The 27,571-nt window shown below is 35.9% G+C and overlaps 1 protein-coding gene across 4 annotated transcripts in view; it reads left to right on the top strand.

The window, feature by feature from the left end:
* The window catches only part of LOC121314373 (suppression of tumorigenicity 18 protein-like), a 111,393-nt gene that overhangs the window by 47,989 nt on the left and 35,833 nt on the right, over positions 1-27,571 (top strand). For 3 of the 4 annotated variants that reach the window (XM_041247556.1, XM_041247554.1, XM_041247555.1), the window contains 2 exons: positions 22,925-23,031; positions 27,502-27,553. In XM_041247556.1, coding sequence (XP_041103490.1) covers positions 22,925-23,031; positions 27,502-27,553 — 159 coding nt within the window. Of the gene's footprint in view, positions 1-1,259; positions 1,407-22,924; positions 23,032-27,501; positions 27,554-27,571 lie in introns of those variants that run through there. The other variant, XM_041247557.1, reaches the window with a different exon arrangement.

The following is a 27,571-nucleotide window of genomic DNA, read 5'->3' as shown; positions in this document are numbered from 1 at the left end:
ATAGATAATAGAAACGACATGTGAGATGCAGCAAGTTTAGATAATATCTTGTATGTTATAATGCCAAAATGGTGTAGACATTGGCTGTATCTACCCAAATGCATTGATTTCATTTTAAAAAGAACAAGGTAACACTACTTCTATTACATGGTTATTGTGTAATCAAGCAAAAAAAGTGTTCTCATGTGTCTGTATAAAATGTTCAAAAAAGTAATCTATTTAAAAAAAAAAAAAATCCATTCCTAATAGACTCAGGAGTATCATAAAGAAAAAAACAATTATAGATTCCGGTCACACAGAAATCTCAGAGGACTTGGACACAACCTGGAGACAAGCTTGTTCTGGTGTCTCCTAGTGACAGCTGGTAATGGAAATACTTGCTTCTCTAAGAGGCCCCTTAAGTGTATCACTCACTCCAAGGACTGGGTCTGAGGGTCCCCCAGGCTCCACATAGAAGTGTGGCAGCCTTTGTCATTTTAATCGGCCCCTGTTTGCTAAGCGATTCTGCTGTTTACTTTTTGCTGGGAGGGCTTGTATTTACAAGTCGGCAGGAGGCTCAGTGACATCACAGTGACTTGGCTTATGTAAGCTCTGTGGCAGTATCTTGAGGCACTTTCTTTTTTCAATATATGGGTCTGTCTAATGCATGTGCTATCACAGGAGGGTTACAGGGCCTACAGGGAGGAATTACACCTAATTACTCAAATAATTGCTAGGCTACTGCCTTACATAGTCACCAAAAATAATGTCCAGGTTTCTGGCTTTTGTAGATAGTCTTCTAGAGACATTAACAGAGAGTCCCCTTTTAACTAAACCTATTCATTCACAAAATAATAAAACAGGGCTCTTGAGCTTACAAAATTAATAGGCACCGCTTCCATTACTTATATTTTAGGTTGTTGTTGCCGTAGCGATAAAGTCAGGGACATTGAAACTCGTCTGTTGAGCCATTGTTATCATCCCTGGCCATCTGCTGCAGAAGAGTAATATTCCATCTCATTTGCATGATGACTGATACATGGGAAGCTTGGAAAGACATATGCCATAGCAATCCTTTAATGAAAATCAAACTGAAAGTTTTGGAGCCACAGTCCGAACATAAAAAATATATATGTGTGAGTGTGTGTACATGAGATTGTGTGTGTGTGTGTGTGTGTGTGTGTGTGTGTGTCTGTATTTGCATGAGTGGGAGGGTGAAGGAAAGGGGGGTCACTGTTGATGTGCAAATGTGCATCATATTGAAGAGCTCTGAATAGGAAACTGACGTAAAAGGGGACAAACGCAGGTGCTTATCTCCAGGCAGTCAGAGGCACAGTATGTCATATTCCTGGGGACTACCTTTCAAAGCCACAGCTCCAGCACAAGCGGAAACATCAAAAAAAAAACTTCCAGGATCAAAAGAAAAAGTAGGTTTTTATTCAAACTGCATTACTGCTACTACTGTAGTAAAGTTTACTGCTTGTGTTTGCTGTCATGTGTGATTAGAGAAAAATGTATATATTTAGGATTAACAGATTTTTTTAAAACATTGTGTATTCAAATTGTTTTGAAATATTCATGGGAAAAAACCTGTAGTTTGATTATCATTGTCTTTCATAAATACTGTTAAACTACTTTTAAATACTGATTTACAAAGATTTTTAACAAAAATTCCTAGCGGTATGATTCAGTTGCACTGCATAGGAAGAAATAGACCTTAACCATTTGTGTACATATCTGTGTGTGTGTGTGTGTGTGTGTGTGTGTGTGTGTGTGTGTGTGTGTGTGTGTGTGTGTGTGTGTGTGTGTGTGTGTGTGTTTGGATGGAAAAAAGATTAAATACGGTCTGTTTCATTTTTATAGACTGTAAAACTATATTTAAACAAAAAAACACTTCAGGCAAACATTGCAGATTGTATTAGATTACAACTGAAGAGATTACATGGCTCAAACTGTTTTTTAAGAAGCATGACCTATTTTTAATCATCCAGATAATATTTGATGCTCTGAATTAAACTCACAGCAAGTGCTGGGATAGAGAAGAGTAAATCAGCAAGACGGGTATTATGTGGGGGAACAAAAAAGCTTGTCAGGAGCTTGTGCAGTGTTTTGGGTACTTAATGTCATAACCTGGGATAATGTAACCTCACTCCTAGACCTTCAAAGCCAAACTGACTTTACTTTTCTTGCCTCACTGCCCCCTCCAGCTTGAATCAAGTTGAGCTAGAAATGGCTGTATTCATAATAAGCAACTCACTTTGGGATTTGATCAGTTTTAGTTTTTCTTTATAGAGCAGGCTAGATCCAGATCAGACTAGGCCAAACTCTTAATTTGTCTGGATGCATTCAGCAGATGTTCTGTTTATGTTACAAGTCACAAAGTGGAGTAGTACTGTATGGTACATGAGCTTTATCCTGATGAAATTAGAATTTTTCAGAGCATCTGCTGTATATTGTTAGTGATGTAAAACGGTTTTTGTTTTTACTTGCTGAACATTTTGATGGGGAACTGGGAGGACCAGGAGAAACTTGTTTTTAGCAGTAAAGTAGTTAAGCTACAGGTTGATTTCTTAACACAAGAGCTAGTCACATTATCATCTGTAGTTTGGTTTTGGCAAGCTGTGTGGTTCACAGCCTGGCTGCCTTAAACAAAACCAAACACAAATCCAATTATGTGACAGACTACAAATAAGTAAAATGTGTAAAGTAGCCGACAGGAAGTGTGATTTTCTTGTATATCGTGCTTACAATTACTTTATTTTACCTTAATGTTAGTAAGAAACAAAGAGTGATACAGAGTATTGTACACTGCATTCATACAAATTTCTTATCCCAGTGAACACAGTTTCTTCATAAAGGCTTCACAGTACTTCAGCAAAAAGATCTTGACAACAGCTTAGTGCCAAATAAGAAATCTGATATTATTACTCAATATCTGTTTGCTAGAGATGTTTCTTCCTTTCTTTGCATCACAGGCAATTTGCTGTATTTTACTACATATGTGTACATAAGAAACAGCTTGGTTACTATAGTAATGGCTCAGTTCACTGAATCAGAAATGTGCCTATTGACAGTAAAACAAGGCACAGCCCACTGCAAAATCAGCGGACTTTTCAAAGCTTTATAAGTGAATTTAATTTGTATAACTATCTTCTACCAGGGTTTTCTTTGTTCAGCAGTTATGGTGTTGTCTCGTTGCTGTTGGAAACAATATTTATAGCGTTTTGTTAAAAAAAAAAAAAAAAAAAAATGGCCAGTTCTGTGCTTGCTTGGAGGTCCAAGCTGCAGAAAGTGTTGAATGAATTGATAAACTAAACAGGCTTTCTATATGAATGGGTATAAAACAATACACACAAACAAAAACATGTTGACTCTTTTATTTTGTATTCCTTACACATCATCTTTTAGATAGAGGCCTGGAATATTTACTAATAAAAACAATAAATAAACACTCTTAGTTAAGTCTCAGTGCTTTATAAAGTTGTTGGGTGGAAGCCACATTTTTCAGAAAGCCTTTTTCTATAATTTGCTAAATATCATCAGCTAAATTTTCTTCACATGCTTCAGCTATGATGAAGGCTATTTTTTGGTATGCTAATGGGGTGACTACCTCTTCCAGATGGCCATAGTTGCAGTGCTATCTCTTTATGTCAGGTCTCAATCAGACCTACAGAGATTGGTGGGTGAGAGCAAGAGCACTGTTACAAAATTCACGCTCACATTTAGCAGTGTAACAGGTTTTAGAAAACAACATATGCAAAAAACATTAACATTACTAATAAAAGCTGGCAAGTTTATCTGTTTTTCTTTTTTTTTAGCTGCTGTAAGAAAATGATAGGTATACATGTATAACAAGTAGTCGCCTGTCACAAAAAAAAATAAAATTCCTCACCATTTCTAATTCAGTCTAATTCTAATTTCCTTTGCAGTTCTAATCATAGAATGGCACACAGCATGCAGATCTCGTCTGTTGAGAGCAGCACTGAAGTTGATACTAGGAGCTGTCCATGGTAGCTTATTCAGTCCCTGCTTATAGTTTAATGATACCGTACAGCATAGCACTCTGGGCTAGGTTTTAGGTGTACATACAGTAGTTATTTCTTTATGAGCAACCTGTGCCTAAGAAACGGTCGATAAAGAGGATATGGATACTGACACTGCTTCACATTAAAAACAGTAGAATTTTGGTCATGTGAATTTGGTTTCAAATAATTTTCTAGATATTCGCTATAGAAACTCAAGTAAACTGTCTCCAACTTACAATAGTAGTACAACTCAGTTCACGCAAACTGAATTATTCAGATTATCTTTGTGTTTTAGGTGACAACATAAAGATATATAGATTAAAAGATTACATGTTTTAATTGTGGAACAAAAGATTATACATCCAAGAGTTTACAAATAGTTGTATAAAACATGTATCTGTTCTTTATATGATATTTATATTATATGTGTTATTTATGACTAGAATATGCTTACTTACTGCCACTTGATCTCTTGATGAATAAAGAAAGAATATCTACAAAAAAATCTAAACAGAATAAGTGGTTCAAAGTTTAGTGTCAGAAAGTTTCAGCCACCCGCCACTACCTGTGCTTGACAGAAATTGTACTCAGCTAATCCGTGGAAATTAGTTTTATGGATTGAATTCAACAAGGTTTTCAAAATGGTTCCATCTGCTGCCTAGCAGCTGGTGAAAGGATAAATTAAATTAATTATTTCATTTGGAGAAAAGTATCCCTGCAAAATAGTTCATAGCTGTTAATGTGTGTTTTGGAGGTACAGATAAAGATGTAATTCACTAAAACATAACAATGTGAGGCATATTCTCTTTAACTGTCATCTGAAGTTTTACCTGTACTTCGTGTAATTTCTTTGGTATATGCATCTGTCAATGTAGTGTGTGTGGGTATATATATATATATATATATATATATATATATATATATATATATATATATATATATATATATATATATATATATATATATATATATATATACACACAGATGTGAATATATGAACTGCGATTTCAGCAACAGGTGCATGATTCACCAAAGAATGAAATACAAAAACAATATTATATATTTATATTGTAATTTTGGCTTTAATGTTTATTATTATTTGTGTGTCCTCAACTTTGTTTTTTTGTACTGTTTGTTCCAGTAAATTATGTTTCTTTCTTAAGTAAAAAAAAAACAGCTAATTCTGTTATAAAATTAGTTATAAACAATGAAAATTGTATAATTTTTAAAAACATTTTGCAGGGGAGCCAGCGATGTAGAAAGAAGGCTGACTGTTTTGATTTAAAAAGGCCCGCTTTTTAAAAAATCTTCCAAAAAAACCTAAACAATTATGACAGTTTAAAATTGAACAGGCTTCTTAAAAAAGAAAACACAAAGGCAGTAAGCTTTTAAAAGTATTATGACACAGTATTTAAGTTTTATTCTTTTGGCATTCAGATGCTTTAAGCTTTGTTTCTAATTAAAATTACATGGACCTTTTTTTAAATTTTAGCATTTACCTTTATTGTAATGTTACCTCACTGGCGGTGGTTTTGTTTGTTGGACTAACTATAAAGGATCTGCTTGTACCCTTGTGGGTTGGGGAAGAATTAGGATTTATGAATTTATTTCCTCTGTTGTATTGTTTAAACAGCTTTGGTTTAGTTTTGATCCCTTCCTCTTGCCTTTGAGGCTGTTCCACGGTGTCAGCTGTTGACTGATAGTAAGAGAACTGCCTCACAGTGTGAATGAAAGAAAACTAGCGGTTGGTAAACACTGATAAGGGATAAATAGAAAGCGGTCAGGCAGAGATCGTTCTGTGGGAGCCCAGATTGTGTGCGGTCTGTTAAAGTGAGATTCAGAGCCTGTCCTCTTTATTCTCCCCTTTCCCTGTCTTGCGTTTGTCTGGAAAATCTCCAGTGACCTCGCTCAGCAGTCCCAGACTGCTGTATTCTTTTTTTGTTTTCTAACAAGGGTCAAGTTGGCCAATAGACATGTCCCTGATGCTTATGGACAGCTGTCATAGCTGCTAGTACTTCCAGTAATTCATTTTGCAGGGAATTAAAGGACTGTACCATAAATACAGCACTGGGGGAGACAGAAATATAAAAAAATGTTTGCAAAATCTTATGCATTTCTACTCTTGCATTATTAATATCTGCTGTATTTTGACAGGTTTTTTTTAAATGATATTGTATAACTTTATTATTATTATTATGAATAATATAATAATAATGGAAATAATAATAAATAATATAATAATATTAATCGACTAGAGACACGTCTCTGTCAACAAAGATGGTTGTTTCTAAACAAAAGAGTTGTTTTACTATGGATACTACTTTACCTTATAGAAATTAAAAAATAGTTTTCCAACATGAAGAATTTTTATTTATTGTCACAAAAATAATAATAATAATAATAATAATAATAATAATAATAATAATAATAATAAATAATAATAATAATAATAATATTTTCTTTTTAAGTACCGGATATAGTGAAACATATAACAACTACGTATATAAGAACATAGATTTCAGCTTACACATTTTATAACATTAACTTTTTGCCCCTTCAAATTCTGAACTTGAAGGAGCAAAGGGTTAGGAAATCATGACAACTATTATTTCTGAAAACAATTGCCATGTAACAAGATGCTATACCTATGGTATTAAAATGGATGCTGATAAAGCACATACTTCTTTTTCATATTGTGGTTAAGATTATAATTTTTTTTTGTTGTTGTGTGCATTGCTATTATCTTTTATTTTTTCAAGTAAAGAAGATCTAGTCCTTTTTTGAAAGCAATCTGTTCTTTTCTTAATGATTTATTTTAAATATCCATCTTTTATGTGATTAAAAAGACCTTCAGAGGTCTAACCTTGAGGGTCACCATGTGGTGTATTTACACAGAAAATGTATCAGACCATTGTACCCCGGCAGCTAATGAGATTGGTCGTTAAGTGAATGACACAAAGGCTACACACAAAAAAAAAAAAAGCTTAGCAGCTCACTAGAATATCACACAGTGTCCCCGCGCACCACGCAACAGCGACACATTGGACTAACCTACCCCACCTCTGTTTTCTTCTACATCACTGCTTCCTTGATGTTACTATGAAAGGCAGAACAAAGGCTAAAAGGGACACGGTAAGTCAGGCTAACAATTTTGCCCTGTAGAAAATGTTAATTTGTATAGTTTCTTTTTTTTCTGTCTCCTATGCTTGGGAGTCTTTCTCAGTTAAACAGATAATCAGATTATGGAAAGGTTATACCAGCTAAAGAAGCTATCACTTGCAAAATAAACAGTAATACTAATTTACTGTTTAACTTTGTACTATATAAAACGTCGCTAGGACATAGAACTAGTCCTGCTTTTGCTCAGAACTGAAACAAAGCAACGATTTGGACTATACTTTTTTTTTTTTTTTCATCAAATGAACATAGTTACAGTAGCTTATGATTTCAAGTTTCACACTTTCTTTTTTAATACAAAGCCGGACTTTTGCTCTCTGCAAACAATGCTATTTCCAATTAAAAATGACCCATTTCTTTTCTTATGAAGCTTGTTCAGGACTTTTACTAAGTGCCCCTTTATTTTACCAAAGGTTTACTGGGACAGCGAACAGAAAGAAGACACAATTAATCCAGTTATCTATTAGCTCTTATACCATGTAATTTTGTATTATTCATTCCCAGGTAACTGGGATAAAAGTAAAAATCCCACTGTGGAACTCTACGGTTACAAAGGCACCCCTGTGAAGCTTGTTGAAAAAACTGTACTAGCTGAAATCAATAAAGTCCCTTAGGTTCTGCTTGCAAAGTATGGAGACAGGAAGTTACACATGGCTTTGTTTGTATTATGTTTTCTAGCAGCATTGGAGATTTTGCTATTTGATGTATATTTAGCCTTTTTTGGATGATCGCTTATGTTTCTGAAAATGAAAAATAATCTACGAATGAGAAAAGTTATTGAATTCTCTTTCTGTGTAGTCTACAGTGTAACGGATATGCACATCATGGATTAAGGACAGAGTTTTCTTACGTATTCAAATGTATAACCTGGATATTTGTATTATTAACTCTACTAAGGACAACAATATATTTTTGTTATCATTTAAAGTGCAATAGATAAACTATATAAATACTGGGGGAAAGCCCACACGCAGAATTAGAGTTGTAAATAAAAGTGTAAGCATTATTACTAAAATTAATTGTAGTTACCTGTTGACCTTCCCTATTACATATTTGTGAAATCTTTACAATCCATGCATTTCAGTTAAAATCTTTTTTTTCTGGATTTGAAAAGTAAATGTACCCTGAAGTAAAAAGAAAAGTTGGGTCATGCTGTGTATAAGTAAAGGCAGCAAAGTTACACTTTGTAACAGATTTGTAAGCAACATGCATTCAATGATCATTAGCTTTTCAGACAAAATAGTGACCTCAGTTTCTACTCTGTGAAAGGCTTGCAGTAGAAAAAAAAGCACTGAAGCAAGTTAATGAATGAATATGTTCAGTATAAATTTGATAACCAAGCATATGTATTCTATTAATGTATTAGTTAAAATTAGCAAAGTAATTTTATGTTTCAAAGTTTCGTACGTATTTGAAAAATATACTGTTATTATGTAAATTCATTATTACTGTATCTGATTTTGGACTGTTCAGTACGGTAGCCATGGATCATGGAGGATTAAGATGGGTTAAAATACATATTATACTTCCATCTTTTTATTAAACCTCGGAGTTAAGTAGACATTTACATTTTGTTAAAGATTATTCATTTTATTGATGCATATAATCATAATCATGGACCATCTGCTGAGTTGGCAAGCTTGGTTCAAACTCTCTGTCCAACCTCTAACCTTTTAAGCACAGTGCAGTCAGGGCTTAACTGGCAATGTTGGGCGAATGAAACTAGTGTGATAGCTGGGACTTACATTCTCTAAAGACATCCACTGCTGCATTATTCACCTAATATTTACATTTAAATTCTCCAACAGAATATACTGTATGGAGTTGTGTATTTATTTACAAATGCATTTACAGCTGTTCAAAATGATTCCATTAATGCAGGTTTTTTTTTTTTTTAAATATTTTATATTTTCATGCATGCTTAGTTAGCATGCAATGTGGTCAGATGCCAAAAGACCATAGTGTATTGATGTACTGTAAGCTGTACCTAAAGTTTACATTATAGGTCATATATAAAGACAGAGTAGAAGGTTCCTTACATTAACCAAGAACTTTTGAGATGTTGCAGGTGTTAGACAACTGCAAGACATGTATCTATTTAGGTGAACTCAACACCTGTTTAGAAAGTCATGGGAAACTGAAATAAACCAGTTGCATTATGGTAGCAGTTCCTTTAAAACTCATTAGCATGGATCATAATAAATGTTATATTTTAAGATTGTGTTTTTAAAAGAAGATGAAGCTTTAATTTGCATCGACTGCGGCTTAGCAACAAATAACTACAGAGCAGCTACATATTTGGCAACGTTTACTGAGCAATACTTCTCCAACCCTAAAGAATAAACCCATAATAAGAACAAACTTTCTCTGGTTCTTCAATGTTCTATTATAGCCCTCTTTAATTCCTATAAATACTTATGTTCGACTAAGCTTATTTGGACTGGGAATTTTTCTGTCAGAGGAAAATCTGAGTTAACACGGATTTATACTGGCATGAGTTAAAGGACTATGGTGTGTAATCCAGGTAGCCAAGGGATTTTGTCACACATTGCGGAAATCACTTAAAATATTCTGTGCTCTGATATCGTACAGTCCAAGACATTTTCTGTTTTCTTGACTGAGCTTTTCAAATTTCACAGTTCTTAACCAGCATTTTTATAAAGCCAAATTTAATTCATGGTCCCTTTCAATATGATGAATCAGCCTTCTAGGAAAACCAGTGTGAGAGCCAATCTTGTCTTGGTTAGAACCAAAGCCCTTAAATGAAGCCCATAAGAGGGCTGCTCGGACCTCATCAGAATTTGTAAGACATTGGCCCGAGAGAGAAATCTGCAGCCTCACCAGGCCCAGGATGTTACCAGTTTGGTTGTATTCCCTGTTTGATTTGAGTACTGTCTTTTTGGAAGTGAGCAACTCAATTTTCCATCTGCATTAATATAAATTAAGGTTTGCAGCTGAAAGTAAAACAGCAGTAGAGGTCTAATGTGACCCAAATTTCAAAGGAGATCTGGCAGCCATCCGTAGTTCACTGTACTGCAAAATTCAGTTTTTAACGGAAAAAAAATATATATTTATACACTATATTGTTTTGTATGGAGATTACCCCCCTCCCCCCGCCAACCCCTATTGTTCATAAAGTAAACATATATTAGTTGTATTTGTTCACGATGAAGATGCTTAAATGAACAGAGTGTAGTTGTTTAATGACAGGAACAGCTGACTCATTAGGAGAGAGCAGTAAAAGGTAATTAACCCTGGGAAAAGTACAGCTGCCATGCGAGCTGTTCATTTCTGTACAATCTGATTAGGAATCAGTGTTAAATCACTGGTTCTTTAAAAACTGCTGTCGTGATAAACTTTCTTCTTTAGAGGGCCTAAAGCACTGGAACAGATTCAAGTACAACCAGTATCAAGATTGTTTTGTAATTGGAGCGTGCCTGTTTGTATTCAGAGAAAAAGTGTGGGCTGAAAACTAAGTATCCGGATAGCATTTTACTGCTGAGACAATAGATTTATTACTGGCCTTTTTGTATGACAGTGGGTGTTTTTAGAATAAAGAACGAAAATAACAGTAAAAGGCACACAGTGTGTCAACATAATCAGGCCATATAATATAGTACTGTTATGACATTGTACTGTACATATTGCTCTGTGTTTTTAAGGAATGTTATTTATGTTTTAATTTATGTGAACTTTTGATCAACTTGATTTTAAGAACCATTTTTCATCTCAGGGAAACTAGTTCAAAAGCATCTTATGAAAACCAAGACTCTCCACTCCTAGCAATCGCAGCTGAACCCAAAATGTACTACTAGGGACAGCTGGCAGTTTTCTGAAGAGGAAAAGAAAATTGTTTTAATCATAGCAAAAAAGTAATAATGTATATACTGTGTATACAAAATATAAACTGAATTAAATACAAGCACCAGATAAGGTTAGAAATGGAGCGTTTGTCACTTGTTTAATATAATTACATTATATGGACTGCAACAACAATATTCATATAATTAACATGTAGCTCCTTGTAAGCTGTTGGAGCAGATAAAAGGTCCTTGCAAATACAGTGGTAAACTTTTTTGTTTTTGTTTTTTTGCATCCAACAAAACTAATACTGTTTATTTTTAAAGGTTTATTGTTTTGTTGAACTACATACACACATACAGACATACACATATACAGAGGGCCCACATGATCTTAGACTAAATTAATATTTTTGTATAAAATCAACAGATTTTTGTATTATTCAGGTGCCCAAAATAATAATCAAAACAAAATGCACAACAAAAAAGGAAAATAAAACAATGTTATCAAAACTACAAAATGAAAGGTGCTGCTTTCTGTAGCATCCCCAACCGCCGCTAGTCATATGGCTCAGGTCTTCAGTCTATGCTTTGCTATCACCTCACTGTACTCTGTGGGGTTGCCCAGGTTTCCCCAGCTAACTACACACATCCCGCTCAGGTACGTAATAATTACTATTATTTTTAATAGTGGCTGTCTTCCTCAACCATGCTTGGTTGTCTTGTTCTTGTGATCCTGGCGTTGTTGTCCATCATCTGGTGAAGCCATGCTAAGGGGCATGATGTGTTACCAGGGTGAAGTATCGCTCTCGGAGGTAGTACCGGAATGCCTTGACTGCCCACTTTACTGCCAGGCACTCCATCTCAGTGGTAATGTGGTCTTTCTTGGGGGGAAGGAACTTTCTGCTGATGTACAGGACCGGGTGCTCGCTTCCCCACACCTCCTAAGACAACACTGCCCTGAGACCTGTCTCTGACGCATCCGTCTGCAGGGTAAACCACCTGCTGAAATCCGGACTGCACAACCCTGGCTTGTCACTCCAGCAACTCATCTACCCGGGGCATGAGATAAGCATCAAACTTTGATTTTTCACTGACTCACCTGAAGTCAATGCAAAATCAAGTCGATCCATCTGGCTCATCCACTAAACAGCTGGACTTTTCCAGTCGCTCTGGGACTCCTATATTACCCCAGGCTTGAGCATCTCATCAATCTCCACTTTTAATTCCCTGCCGTTACGGCCTCTGGCGAACTGGCATCCCTGGCTCAACTTCCAATGTGATGTTTGCCCCGGGACAGAAGTAAACACATCAGGACATTCCGCCACCAACACCCTAGTCCGAGACATTTCTGTGTTGGTGTCAGATTGTCTGCAATCTGTACCAATCCTGTTTTTACCAATACAGAAAGATCAGGTCCTAGGTCAGTGACGTCATCTGCTTGTGCCACTAACAATGGCTCATGTTGTAGCCAGGGCTTAAAGACGTTTACATGATAAATGTGCTTTTCTCTCTGTCGCTCCGGCTGGCAGATCTCATAGTCCACCGCCCCAGTCCGCCGTGTAATCTCAAAAGGTTCTTGCCACTTAGCCAGAAGTTTAGACTCAGCTGGGTAACAATGGAAGCACTTTATCCCAGCTGAAATGTGTTTAACGCTGTTGTATTGGGTCTCCTGTCTATTGTCTACATTCCCACAGACTCAAGATGTTTGTGCGGGGGGGGGGGGGGGGGGGGGGGGTCAGCTGGTCCCAATAGTGCACGCCACTAGTAATAAATCTACATAAAATGTTTTTGAGGGTCTTATTAAAATGCTCCACAAGACCATCGGACTGGGGATGGTAAACCGAGGTCTTGATAGTCTTAATCCCCAAAAGTTTACATGTTCCACAGACTAGCCGGGACATAAAGTTGGTGCCTTGGTCATTCAGTATTTCCTTGGGGATTCTGACCAAGGAGAAAATCTTCACAAGCTTGTTGGCAACAGATTTAGCAGACGCAGAGTGGAGGGGAATGGCCTCAGGATAATGTGTAACATAATCCAAAATAGGTGCATGTATCCCGCTGCACTCCTCTCTAGATTTCCAACTATATCTACTCAAATACGCTCAAAGAGAGCTTCCACTAGTGGCAACGGCACCAGTGGGGCCCATGGGACAGCTCTAGGACTGGCCTTTTGGCATTCCCCGCAGCATTCGCAAAAACGGTCCAACACTGCAGCAGCCCGTGGTGACCCCACCCTGTCCCAGTTCTCGGGCCGGGAGCTCCCGCTGCTACACTCCGTCCACATACCTGGCTACCCCTCCCCCCAGTCCCTTCTCCCTCCCTGGGGCCAGTAGAGTGGATGATGCTGGAGTACAGCTGTTTCCAGGCAGGTTAGAGGACGTTGGTTCTGCTGCCTGGTATTGCTCTGCTAGCTGGATTGCCCAATCCAGGGTTCTGGGTACCTTCCATTGCACCCACAGGCACGGCCCCGATGATAAGCACTCCAGGAATTGCTTGAATAGAATCACCTACACCAGCCTGGCAGTGGTAGTCACCCCCAGGCTCAGTGATCCCCAGGTGTAATCCTACAAGCAGTGAGCGATGGCCCTGGGATGTTCCTCTGCTGAGAAGACCTCACAGAATTTGCAATGGTAGCCCTCTTGAGTTGCCCCTACTCAGTTGAGTATGGCCGTCTTCAGCGTGGGGAAGTCGATCATTGCCATCAGATCCAGGGTCCTAGCCACTGCCTGTGCCTCCCCCGTCAGCTGTGGCAGGAAGTAGCTAGCCCACTGAGCTTGGCACCACCCGGCAGAATTTGCCATAGCCTCCAACACATCCAAGTAGGCATCTGGCCGATCCTTTTCCATCATTTTCGTCAGCCGTTGTATCCTTGTGTCCTGTCCTGCAGGCCTGGCACCCCCCTGCACGACCGCCGTTAGTGTTGGTGGCGAACTGTTGGGGATCCATTCTGTCTCCATCGGTTCTTGCACTGCAAGGTCATCTACCACACAGTAGAGCACACATCGAGAGATTTATTTCTTTATATTCTTTAAAAAAAACTTTAAAGCTATATTTTCCTTGAACTTCTGATATTTTGCCGGGTAACCTTCCTCTGAGGAAAATAGTCCCTAACATAAAAAAAAAGACATACACTTAGAGAAAACTGTTGTTATTATTATTATTTGGCTAACATATTTATTTATTGGGGTCTAACTTTGCCAGATAAATTAACTGTAGGATTGTTGAATAGTCTGTGTACTATAGCTTCGGACTCAAAACTTGTTGTTGGAGGCGAGGCGTCATTCAAGCTGGAAGGGAGTGGATTGGCTGGTGCGGAAAGGACTGAAACAGGGTTGGCAGTTTGACTGGTTGGTTTTCAGGCAGGGTGTTGTTTGGATCGAGCTGATGACAGAATTGTGAACCAATCGTGTCTTTCCTGTTGATTTGCTGTCCAGTAGCTGCGAATTGAGCCTTCATTATAGTGTCCTGTCCCAGACATGATTTCCCTTGTCTCTAGATCAGCGTCAGAAAGCAACTGAACAGTAGTTGCTCTTATACAGTGATACTGACCATATAGTTTGTTGTCTTGTTCTTAGTTCATTTTTTTGCAGTTCCAAGTTTTGAAGCTCATGTTACTGTACATTGATATCTTTCTTTATTAGTTTTAGTACTGGGAATTTGTTGTTGCAGATGTCGGCAGCTGGATTGTTTGTAGTCAGTGAGGATGGCAAATTTACCCACTCCAGTATATGTTTCCCAGTAAATCAAAATTGACATTCGTGGTATCAATGTTTAAGTAGCTTTTTATGTTATAGGATTAGTTGTTATTAGAATGTTAAGGGAAAAAGCTGGTATTTATGCGTGGATTGATTTATAATTTAATTCACAGTTAAGCACTTCAACATTGCAGCGGGCAGCTATGCAAAATAGAAAATAGAAAATAGATCTGGAAGCTGATTGGCTGTTCGCACTCAATTGTTTTCTAGTTGGAATGTTTAGTCAAATCATCTGTTTGTACTGCCTTACAGTTCTGACTGACTCATCACTTGGTTGATGATTAACTACTATTTTATCCATTGATGGTGAATTTTGAACATGTTAATATTTAAAGCAAACTGGGATTTTGGAACCCTACCGAGACATCGCGTTTCCAGTTTGTTTTGAGTCTAGTAAAAAACCCCAGTATTACACTATTTGGAATAAGATGGAATAAGAATACATAATTAATAAGTGGCTATTGTGAGGGTGTCAACCTGTGATTCATTCATGTGCTGTCTGCTAAGTCCATCCAATAACTGGTCTTGTGTTGTAGTTATGCCATCAAACCAAACTATTGAGTTTACAGTAGTAAGCATTCATCTTCATTGTGTTTTTAGAATTCTTGATGTCAGTTTTTAACGAAGTTGTCCTGCTTTGTGGAAGTGATAAAAAAAAAAAAGCAGCACTCCCTTTAAAAGTCCCAATTGTCATAATCAGGAAACACTGTTTTCTGGCATGAATGCTGCAAAGCTGGAGTGATATTTCAGAAATCACAGTTGCCCTGAAGATTAAAAAAATATATATCTCAAAGGAGAAGGGCTTGGTAGTTAACAGTCTTTTTAATATGGTTTTATTCTGCCTTTGGTTTGATTTGATAATGAAACCAGGCATGTAATACTTTAATCATGTAATTTCCTTTACATCCCTTTTAACACCAAAATGCAGTTTATCACCCTGGACTGAAATAGGAATGTTTTTGTTACAGACTAGAAGATTCAAAAGTCTATACTGGTCTGATAATTGTTACTTAAGTGAAAATAAGTTTTATTCACCTAGAATACCATTTAGACATAGAAAAAAATGCAGTGTGGTGCTTCTGACCATATGTTCTGTCTTCTATAGTGATCATAGGTTACTTTGTTACCACATCCTGTGATGTGACCTGTGACAGGACAGAAGCCCTGCTGCTGTAAATAGTGTATGTGTGGGAATGTAAGGTTGGCAGGGATGGTTAAATCTGTCCCTGCCAGCAATCACAGATGTGGTAATTGATTCTAATTGGGGAGTGGCCACATGCATAAAAAAATCCATACATCCTTTCTTTGTTTATTTGAGGAATTTGGTACGTGCGTGCGTGCGTGCGTGCTTGAGTGCTGTGATTTTTGTGTTGTTTGTCAATGTGGTAGTGAAAGCTAATGCCCAGCTGACACATTGTTATTATTTTGTTTAAGCCTTTTATTTCGGCCCTCATGCCTTGTTTATTTTGTTAAATGAACGTACACATACATGCTTAAAACTGCAGTTTTCGGTCTCTGGGCCTAATTCCTGCTGGTAGCCAATAAAATGTGCATACACTATGCAGTGACTCACTGCAAGCAGACTGTGTGAACCCACTGTATTTTATTTACAAAATAAAATAGTTATTCACTTTATCTGTTTGTTGATGTTTATTTTTTAAACTCATATAATCCTATATTTATTATTCCCCAATTATCCATGCATAATTGGTATTAGTACTTATTTCAGACAATTTAGTTGATACATTTCTGAATTATGCCACAAAGGAAGGGCATGCTGTTTATAACAAGGCAAACTGCTTATATGTTTCATCTATAATTATTTTCAGTTGCAGTGCACTTACACATTCATTACAAGGAAATGTTAAAGTAAATTGTACCATCTCGCCCTGTTTATGCTTTATTATGCTGAAATGAAAAACACTTAGCATGTGAAATGAATGTGGAAATTATTCCTGGGGAAACTATAAACACGGAAGCTACCCCGCACATTCACCCTTTTTTCTCCCATCCCCAGATCAGAGTGTAATTGCCAGTAATCAGGTCTGTTTGCTGCTGATAAAACCACTCTGAATGCGAGAAACCCTCTTTGTGTGATGACTCAATTATACCAGAAGTGCCTCATCAAACCTGGCCTATCAGCTGGCTTAATAAATAAGGAGGAAAACTTGCTGCAGGCGCATTATAATTCTATTCATTCCATAATTAAATACATTCCATTTTTAACCCTTCTTTCAATGTTCTGCTGTAAAAAAAACGCTTTTTGAGACACTGACCTTGCAGAGTACATTTTCAAATTTGCCCAAACTCATAATTCAAGACAAACTGATTATCTTTTATAAAGAGTAAATAGGCCTTTATCAAAATAAAGCATATCTGCACTAATTACACACCAGATCTTTATTTATTCATTGTTTTTTCTACATAGTTTTATACAGTAATCACAATAAACTCTTATCTAGTCGTGACAGTTGCAGAACATGCAGTGCTCTGCTGTTTTTAAAAACATTTATTTCTGGACCGATAAAGACCATCTGCTCACTCGTTTTTTTTTTTTTTTTTGGGGGGGGGGGGGGGGGGGGGGGGGGTTGGTGTTGCTTTGTTTAATTACAAAAAAACAATACCGATATGTGTGTTACACACTGCCATGTATATTGAAATACATTTTTTAATAGTTTTACAGTGATCACAATAATATATCAGGGCCAATTATTTTGTTCTGTTTTTGCTAGTCAACCACGAAATAACCCAGCACTTACAATGTAATTCCTCTTGCCTGCACCAAAATAGTTTTTCCTACAGTGAATTCTCATTCAAATGAAGTCAGACTAGACACATTTCCTGATAGTATGAATAATCTACAAGGTCCCGGCAACGAATTGCCTGTTAGTACAAATTATTTTGGAGCCCTCTCAGGGAAGAAATATGTGACAAAGAAACAAAGAAATTCCCTATTTCAAACCTCTGAGTGTAAAGTATATTGGGAAACGTTGCATCCACATTAGTGCTTCTGTACTGTGTTTTATTGCTGTTTGGGGACTATAGGTCGAAGCGTTTCGAGTCGCCATAGTGCTTATGCAAAAATGTGCACTATCCTTGCAGACGAAAGTAGAGGTGTAAAGTGGTTGATAATGCACCATAGTAAAAGAAAAAGAAAGATGCTGCTACAGATTTCAACATTCTCACAAACACTTTGTCCACCATTCTAAAAAAACGGGATTCAATAGTACAGGCTTATAAATAGCAAACTGGATGCAAGTCATCAATGTTGCTGATTTGCTCAATAACCTGATGTTGAGGACACTGAGCTTGTGGTTTAAAAATGCTTGTGATCGGAATGGGACATGCAGGTTTCAAATGCAGTTAATTTGCTATGTATACTTTTAAAACATTCACTTACTGCTGTATTTTCCATAAAATGCACAGTACTTTTAAATGTATTATACTTTTCATTGTTCTGTAATTTAAATTTGATTAGAGTGTTATTGTAATTTCAGAAAAAACTGACAGTATGCATTTGGCTCTAGATTCTTAATAAGACCTTTTTTTTTTTTTTTTCCCTGGTCCCTTGAAATTCGTATTAACGAGAATTGACTGTATTTTTAAAGCATTTTTGTTTTTTGACGTCTGAAAAAATGGTGGAAAAGCTTTGCACTAGTACAAAAGGAAAGAAAGTAAAGGCCCGTTTTTAAAGTTATACTTAAAAATCATTACTAAAGTGTCACTGAACATGAGACCTTCAGGGCAGATTCAGCACAGTATCTTGAAACACTAAGAGAAGTAGGCAGATATTTATTTTACTTATGCCACAGGGCATGAAGCTGAAAGCTATAGAATGTGCCAAATAAATTAACAAAGAGTTGTAAAAGCATAGATTTGTTTAGCCATAGGCATTGCCTGAGTTCATATCCTTGTAGATGACCCACTGCAGGTGAGTACTGACCGTAATGTTTTACTTGAACTACTCTCACACAGGGTAACACCAAACAGTTTATAAACTTTTGTGCTGTCATAGTTTTAAAACACTAAAGTAAATCAACCTTGATTTGCGAAAAGAATACACAAGTGGTATTTTATTAAATGTAGTGTTTTTTTTTTACATTTGGAGAACATGAAAGAACGTAGTAAGTGCGCTGACTTCAATGAACGCAATACCTTAGTCACTGTCATATGCCATTGAGGTACAGATACTGCACCCAAGACAAATAAGCTTGTGTTTTTTTTTTTTTTTTAAGACAGTCCAGTTCAGTTTGTTTAAGTTAAAATATCAGTCTTACATAGATAAAAGCTGCACTCCAAGTGTAATTGCAAATCCTTATTACATGCATAAATCCTGTTTAGTGTTGTAGCTTATTTTTGTATTATTAAAGTAATGCATTGGCAAAAGTAAACTACTTTTTTTTTTTAAGTTTTCATGATGCAAAGTAATACAACTTCACTCTTTTTAAGCTTGATTTGCATAGTCAAATTCTATATTGCAAAATGTTGTAAAATAGGTCCTATTGGAATTCACATTGACAAACTTCATCTGTGCCATTGAAGCAGACTAAATACTCTGCTAATGAAAACTGCAAGGACAGACATTTTACAATGTTGTTTTTAAAGTTACAAAGAAACACTGCTAGGTTAATAATACTGTTTTTGAGGCAGGTGTTCCTAAAGCGGATGTGGGGATAAAAATTGTGTGGCAACCCAATACACAGGAGAGACTGGGTAGAAACTCAGTACCTTGGGCATATCAGCCCAGATCTTAACCACTGTACAAAACAGCCAGGCTCATTTGGATAAACAGTTACAGAACTGATGCATCATTTCCTTAACATCACTACCTCATTTACAACACAGAGATAAGTCTCCTACCAACATCTCTTATTCTGGAATCTTTGAAACACTGCACTACTAATAAATATATATATATATATATATATATATATATATATGTATACAGGACCGTATTTACAAAGTGTTAACTAAGTCATTTAAATTTTATATAGAGCTATTCTCTATTTTGGTTTTGGTTTATTTGCATCCAACAAGCTGAGCAGAGAGTGAGATTGTTTTAGTAGGATCCCCTCAGCTGTGCTCTTTGCACCCTCAGCCTTATGGGATGGGAGAGACAGCAGATGGGGTTAGGGCAAAGAGGTAATGCCACTGACGGTCAGCGTCATGGTTACCACATAGACACTAAGCATCAGGAAGCTGCTTTCCCCTTGAGAAAGCACTCAAGAAACAGAAAAAAAATATATATATATGTGAAAAAAATATATATGATTCAGCAGATGACATACCTCTGGGAATTCTTTTCATATGCAAATGACACAGACATTATAATCTGTATACTTAATATGTTACAGCTACACGCCACAGTGATTTCGATATTTCTTAGCAGTTTTTTAGACTGTGTCCACAAGCGATGGCACGCACATACAAGCTGTAATAGCGACTCTGATCTACAAGCAGAACTTACTAGTGATAGCCTTGTAACTCTTGGGTGGTTTACATTAATTATAAGCATGCAATTAGATTTCTGACATCTTTAGTAACATGCTGTAAAAGATAAAATATCAGCATTACATAATACAACACACAGCTCTTTTCAGTTCTTTAATTTGTTTTCTTCTCTTTGTAAGATAGCACATGCTCATTCTCCTTTGTTCTTGTATAGCATTGCTTAAAAGAATACTCATGATATGAGTGTTGCATTTTGTAAAGCCTGTAAAGTGTATTTGTACTTGGTAGCCTGTTTAAAATAGCCAAAAATTCTTTCAAAATGTAGATTCAATGATAGTGTGCTTGAACCCCTGTCGTTCCATATCTACATCAACAACTTAGACTGAGGGATAATTAGCAAACTTGTCAAATTTGGAGACAACACAGAGCTTGGGGGAGTGGTTGACACATCTACAATCTCATAGAACTGGGCAGAAACATGGCAAATTAAGTTTAATGTCAACAAATGTAAGGTGTTACATGCCGGTCACAAAAATGTAGGATCCAAATACAAATGGGAGGTCTATAGAACTGGAACAGGCTTGCCAAGAGAAAGAAGCAATCCAAATGGTGAACATAATGTTTGCGTATTGCCTAAAGTGTAGGGTACAGAAAGGTTGTATAATATACTGGTGAGACAGCATTTGGAGTACTGTGCTCAATTCAGGTCACCACAGTTCCAACAGGACATTGTGGCCCTGGAAAGAGTCCAGTGAAGAGCAAACAGACTAATCCCAGGGCTTAAAGGAATGAAATATGAAGATAGACAGCCTAGAATAAAGAAAAAATTGAGAGTCATGACTGAAGTCTTTAAAATCTTATAAGGAGTTCACATAGGCAGCGTTTACATGCACAAGTCATGACAGTTTTCCTTACAACCTGTTCAGAACGACTCTGAATATCATGAGGAGAGCTTCATGCGTTGCCATGAAGATAAAAACATTTAAAATAGAAATGAATTCGCGTGTTGTCGCACACATTCAGAATTACGCTGCACGTTAGCTACTTGTTTGTCTGGTTACCTTTCCAACACACACACACACACACACACACACACACACACACACACACACACACACACACACACACACACAAAATTATCTAAAATATAATTAGTTAATTAGTAGTTTTACTACTTTAAATTTATATTTGTGTGTGTGTGTGTGTGTGTGTGTGTGTGTTTGTGGAACATCTAAAAGTTACCTTAACACTAGAACCATATACGTTTTTATTTTGAATATAACCCTACAAAATAAAAATATATATATATATATATATATATATATATATATATATATATATATATATATATATATATATATATATATATATATATATACACACACATACAAGCCTGTTGTTATCTCTTCTGGACCTGGCAGCCATCAATTCCTTCATTTTGTACAAGGTAGGAGAGATTTCATCTTGAAGCTAGCCACCGCTTCAGCAGAAAAATTTTGATCAGAAAACTGAAAAGATGCAGGCTGCAGCAGCTCAACTTGGATTCTAAGCTGCGAGTGACACACACGAAATATAAACCATATGTTACTTTCATTTTAGATGCATATGCCTGTTTACACACTAGTTTCTTTTGAAATGTTTATTTTATTATAGTTTTTCATTTTTCGAAGTAGTGCTTTACATGTGGTAAAGTTAGAAAATAAACCCTTTTATGTTTAATTGTTCATTTAAATACGTTTCGGCTGTGCAGATGTTTGATATGATGTGCTTAACTAGAACTACTGACTTGTATTTGATAGTTTGTCTTTAATTATAATAATTGATGGAGTTTAAAATGTACCTGTGGTTGTAGGTATGAGTATATAATTTTATTGTGTGTGTGTGTGTGTGTGTGTGCGCGCGTGCTCGTTTGGGTGGTGGTTATGTTTTGTACGGCCTTTCTGCTGGAGATAACGCGAGATTAAGTCAGAAAAATGGGATCTTGACTGCTGAAACCTTGTGAGTCACAGTCACGATTCCTGCTCCAGTTTCCATAGGTTTTTACAGCTATTTTTATTTAAAGTCTTACTGCCAATAGGACGTCCTTTTGCTGTTTCACAATGTATTTGCGTGACGTCACACAGTCATGAATGTAGAGTTGAATTTGAAGTACATGTAAATCAAGCCATAGTTACCCCTAACCAATACTTTACGCACAGCACAGAAACATAGTTACCCCCTAACCAATACTTTAAGCACAGCACAGAAACATAGTTACCCCTAACCAATACCTGTAAGCACAGCACAGAAACCTCTTCCAGAGGACACAATTTGAAATTAAGTGGAGATAGATTTAAAGTGAACAGAGGGGAGGAGACAATTCTTCACACAGAGAGTGGTGAGAGTATAGCATGAGTTACCTAGTCATGTTGTTGAGGCAGAGTCACTTGGATCGTTGACCAAGTTTTGAGATCAATCAGCTGCTAAGAACTGGGTGAGCTTAAATGGACTAGGTGGTCTCTTTTCATTCATATTTTGTCTGCATTGTACTGGGTATTGAAATAGTCCACATGCATTACAGCTTTTAGAACAAATTCAAATTCAAATTGTAACTAATTGAAATGTTCAATAGAGGTGTATTAGGTTAGTATAATGCAGGGGATATTTGTTACATGTTTGGTATTTACATATTGTTTAAGAAACTGTAATATTTCATAACCTTGAAATCTATTGAATATATATTTTCTGTCCACAGAGAATGAATTTCACCCCTGCATACTGAAGCAGTCACAGACTTACAGTTGTAGTGAGAAGTTAGAACTCTCTGGAACAACTTGTAAATCAACCTGTAGGCAAACAAAGGTAAGAAGGGGCAGAGTTAGAAGAAATAGTGGTTAACCATTCAACCACAAAACTGTGAAACTATAATCTATGGATTTGATATCCATAAGGAACTTGTTTTTGTCAGTATGTGTATATGTTATTGCTGTTGCATTATAAGATTATAGGTGATGTTTCAGTCTAGCACCGGATATCATAGATAAGTGGGAAGTGCATATGGCAACTTCTGTTCTTTTCTCATTCATTATGCAGATATATTAGACTGTTGATCCTGTGTGCTAGCGATAATGTTTTACTGGCTTTTTTAATATCCTGTGAAAAAAACAGACGCCATTAAAATAATTCCTTGTAAAAATAAATAAAAATAAAAAAATGTCCTTTAAACTGCAGAATGACAAGGTTTGCTGTTGACATGATTTTTTTAATTATTTTTTTTTTTTTTTTTTTTCATTCAGAGCTATGTAGGTATATATCTAATCTTCTACGTTTCAGATACACTGTACACATCACCCACTGTGGCTAATCTTCATATCTAGTCTGCCTAAATAAGCAATCTTAGAGAGTGACCGAAGAATTAAACATTATATTGGTTAAATGGTTTGTGAAAATGTTGAAGGCAAGTAAAATTAAATACTGGGGCATACCATAATGATATATTGTGGATTTAGACAAATAAATGAGCTATAGAATTGAGTGGCATAATGACTAAATAGTACTATCCAAAACATGCAGCCTGTCTCTGGGACTGTGATATACTGTGTATATATCCACTATACACTATGTTTCTTTATGCATGCATGAGATCATCCACTTGAAAGATCATAATGGTACAAAATATGAAGTGCCACGCAAAAGCAACATTTCTTCTATCTTATGATTGTTCGTTATTTTATGTCTCACAAATTAAATGCACCATTTGTTTCAGTTTTGTTTAAATAGCATGCATATATCAATCTACGCATACACACACACACAGATACTGTACACACACGGAAGCAAATGTTTCATTAATTTATTTTCCTTATAACCAGTTGTTACATATTTTGTCTTATATACACATATCTGATTTTTGTTAAAGCAGTGAACCTTGACATACTGGACTTACAGTAATTGCTAATATCTTTAAACATGTAGTTCTGCTACTATAGTATACCAGTCCTGCCTGTACATCACTGTTTAATTAACTATTTTCAATAATGTTTGCATATATATAAGTTATGGAATTATACAAAATAAGTATGATTAGTTTGCAGATAGTTGCATCAGAGTGTCCAACAAAACCAGCCATTGAATAATTGTACACTTATTTGTAATCTATTTTCAGACATTTGTATTGTTTCTGTAGTCACAAAGGGTGGAGAAATAAGATGAAAGAATTTATAATTAGATTATTATTTTTTTTTTTATTATTAATAATTTCTAAGAGGATTAGTCAAACAAAGCATCTGGTGTTCAAAGAGGACAGTAATTTGATATTCTGAAACATGTTAAATATTTGTTAGAAGATAATTGATTTATTTAACACAAAAATACTTCAATAGGAAAGCCTTAACAACAATAACATTTAATAGAAAGAAATTAGCAGCCTTGTTCAGTGACTGAACCATACCCTATCTTCTAGATGAGGTTACTCTACACGGTAACTAAATACAGTTGGGTGTGTATCAAATTATTTTGGAAGGATCTCACATGTTTTGCTGTTTTGTTTTAATTCAATGGCTCTCAATTTTTTAACTGAATACTCATTTGTTTCAGGGTGTAAAACATTAGAAAAATGTTACCGCAATTGCTTCCCTAAAATTGTTTGTAATTGCTTTAATAGGAAACCACCACTGGTATACTGGAGTACTTATACTACAAGCGCTATTGCAGAATTAACAATGATGTAAATGTATGAAAATTAAAGTCCAAAAAGTCACTGTATCTACAGTGTGTCACTGTTTTTAAATGTATGAAAGGTTAATCAGTAGGACAGGGTACACTAAGATTGAGTGATTATAGAGTGAACAAAATGGAAGTGTCATAAAACGACACAAAGATTTTTGACAGGGTTGTTGCACATTTACTTGTAACACTGTAAACAACTTACTTGTGGTAACTAAATATATACAAATTAAATGGAGCCATGTCATTAAGAGAGCCCAAAACATTACTGGCACTTTTAATAGTTTTATATTTCAAGAGCTGTTGTTAAATGTGCTGGTTGTTGTGTTGTGGAAGAGTGTAATGAACTAATCGAGGACATTAGTTTTACAGAATGTAATCTATAGTGTTTGGGAGTTGTTTGTTTCAATGGGCTATAGTAATCAAAAGTAATGAACCTATTATGAGCAGGACCTTGGAGAGCACAGTGTGGCAGTAAGAGTGTGGCACATAAAAGGTTTATTAAAGGAAATTAAGGTCCATCACTGCCACACCTGCTCCCCTATTATAAATGTATGACAGGTCAGTGCCTTCAATCACAGCAGCAAGCGAGAAAGAGGAGTCATGTTTCCCATTACCACTGAAGTAACAGCGTATCCTGTGACTCAGAGGTTTCAGAGCTGTGACCACTATGCACAGCCATCAGCCTGGAATAATTATATTTAATAGGGTTTTTTTTTTTTTTCTTTTTTTTTTTTGTTTAAATTTGGGAACCATATGCAGCACCGGGTGAAAGTGGATGACTTTTTATTTTTTTATTTTTTTTAAATACATAAGCCTTCAGTGCTTTTACATAATAGTATTGATGTGTATTTTTTTCTGTACCAAAAAACTTTTTATGTGTACACATTTTCGGATATTTTTCTACGTTACCTGCTTTGTTTTGTCTATTAATATTGCATTGCTTATTTCTTGTATTGTATTCCTCAACCATCCATCCATCAGTCATCAAAAGAAATAAATTAAGAAGGTGGACGATTGACAAAATCCCAAGCATGTTAGGAAACACATCTTCGGGAATACATTCTGAAGGCCGTGTTTAATACGGGGCTGCAGAACATATGGAATTTTGTTATCCCTTTTGGCTTAAAAGATTTAGGCTAGATGAGAATATCTCCAAAAAGAATGGTTGTATATGGAGGACGAATGAAGAAAATATGCTTTTCCATGCCAACCAGCAGGAGCTCTGATACCCTTTACCTTATAAAAATTCAGGGAATGAATGAATCTCAATGGCACTTGGCAAGATTCTACTCTAAGTACTGAATCTGTCTATCCTAAAAATTCAGGAACAAAAGGTTAAATTAAAACTCCAAAAGGATAAAAAATGGAACACTTTATAAGATGGCATAAGGAAACAATTGCAGCCTTTTGTGGTGGCGTCAGATGCTGATATTGATGGTTTCAACACAGTTGTGGTCATTGTAATGCCATCTGTCAATGTTTCCACAAACGTGTTAACAAACATGATAGGTGAAATGATAGCCATATCAGTCCAGAGAAGATAGACAAAGAGAAGAAGAGGTGATACCTTTTATTGGACTAACTGAATGTTAATGAATCACCGTTTGTCCTTTCTACTTTCACCTGGAGAAGAGAACTCTGAGATTTTGAAAGCTTGTGACTAATTATTGTTTAGTTAGTCCAATAAAAGTATCACTTCTCCTTCGCTTGTTTATCAAGTATATCAACAAACTGTCAGTAGGATACACATTTTTACAAAATATCAAGATTTATTTAGTGTATTTATTATATTTTATGTAGATACCTACATTTTGCACTGACATGAACGAATGGTAATACTAAAAATCTTGTTTACAGCATTAAGGTTTAACTTTTATGCAATTGTTTTGTTGTCATAATCAGACCAAGTTGCCAGATCTATGGCCTTAGTTTACAGTTTCAATTTAAATCATACTTCTGCTACTCATAATTTAATGTTTCCTGTTGCTTAGTTACATGCCTACTGTACAGTAAATCTAGTGAATCTGTCTTACTGGACAATGCAGAGTAACACTGCAGAGGAATACACGGTTTCCATGTATAAATAATTCAAAATACAACAATATAACTAAACATACATTGGTGATATATCTTATGAGATATGTAAAATGGCATACAAATAGTACCATATTGCAAATTAGAAAAACAAAGACTATACTTAGCAACCCCTGTTTGTTGTGTTTTTTTTTTTTTTTTTTTTTTTTTTTTTTTTTTTACTTGAGAAATGTTCTGTGCAGGATAAAGATGTACTGATATTTTGACGCGCCCCCAGCTGTGATAGGTTCTTTTCATACTACAGCATGTGATTTCTAATATGTGTTTTTAATAAAACTGAATCTAAATAATTTGGGAGAATTGTTTACTCCCTGGAATCTTGTGTTAAAAATTCCGGTATAATCTTTACATAGTCAATCCTTGCGTAAACAAAAAAAGGGTAAATCAAAACATCTGTAGTAACTGTGAAACAGTTATTGTTTAAGTGGCACATTACTCTAGCATCTTGCATCCAAAGCGGCAGCCAAAGTAGTTGTCTTAGTAATTGTCATATTTTTCTTTCTCATGTAGATGGAAGCAGAAAGTGAAGAGAAGAGGCTTCAAACACACAAGGGAAGCAAGGGTGAGTTGGTAAATTCCA

Source organism: Polyodon spathula, chromosome 4, assembly GCF_017654505.1.
Source record: "Polyodon spathula isolate WHYD16114869_AA chromosome 4, ASM1765450v1, whole genome shotgun sequence".
Classification (NCBI taxonomy): Eukaryota; Metazoa; Chordata; class Actinopteri; order Acipenseriformes; family Polyodontidae; genus Polyodon; species Polyodon spathula.
The sequence above is the reverse complement of the archived record's forward strand: the minus strand, read 5'-3'. Positions and strand labels throughout refer to the sequence as shown.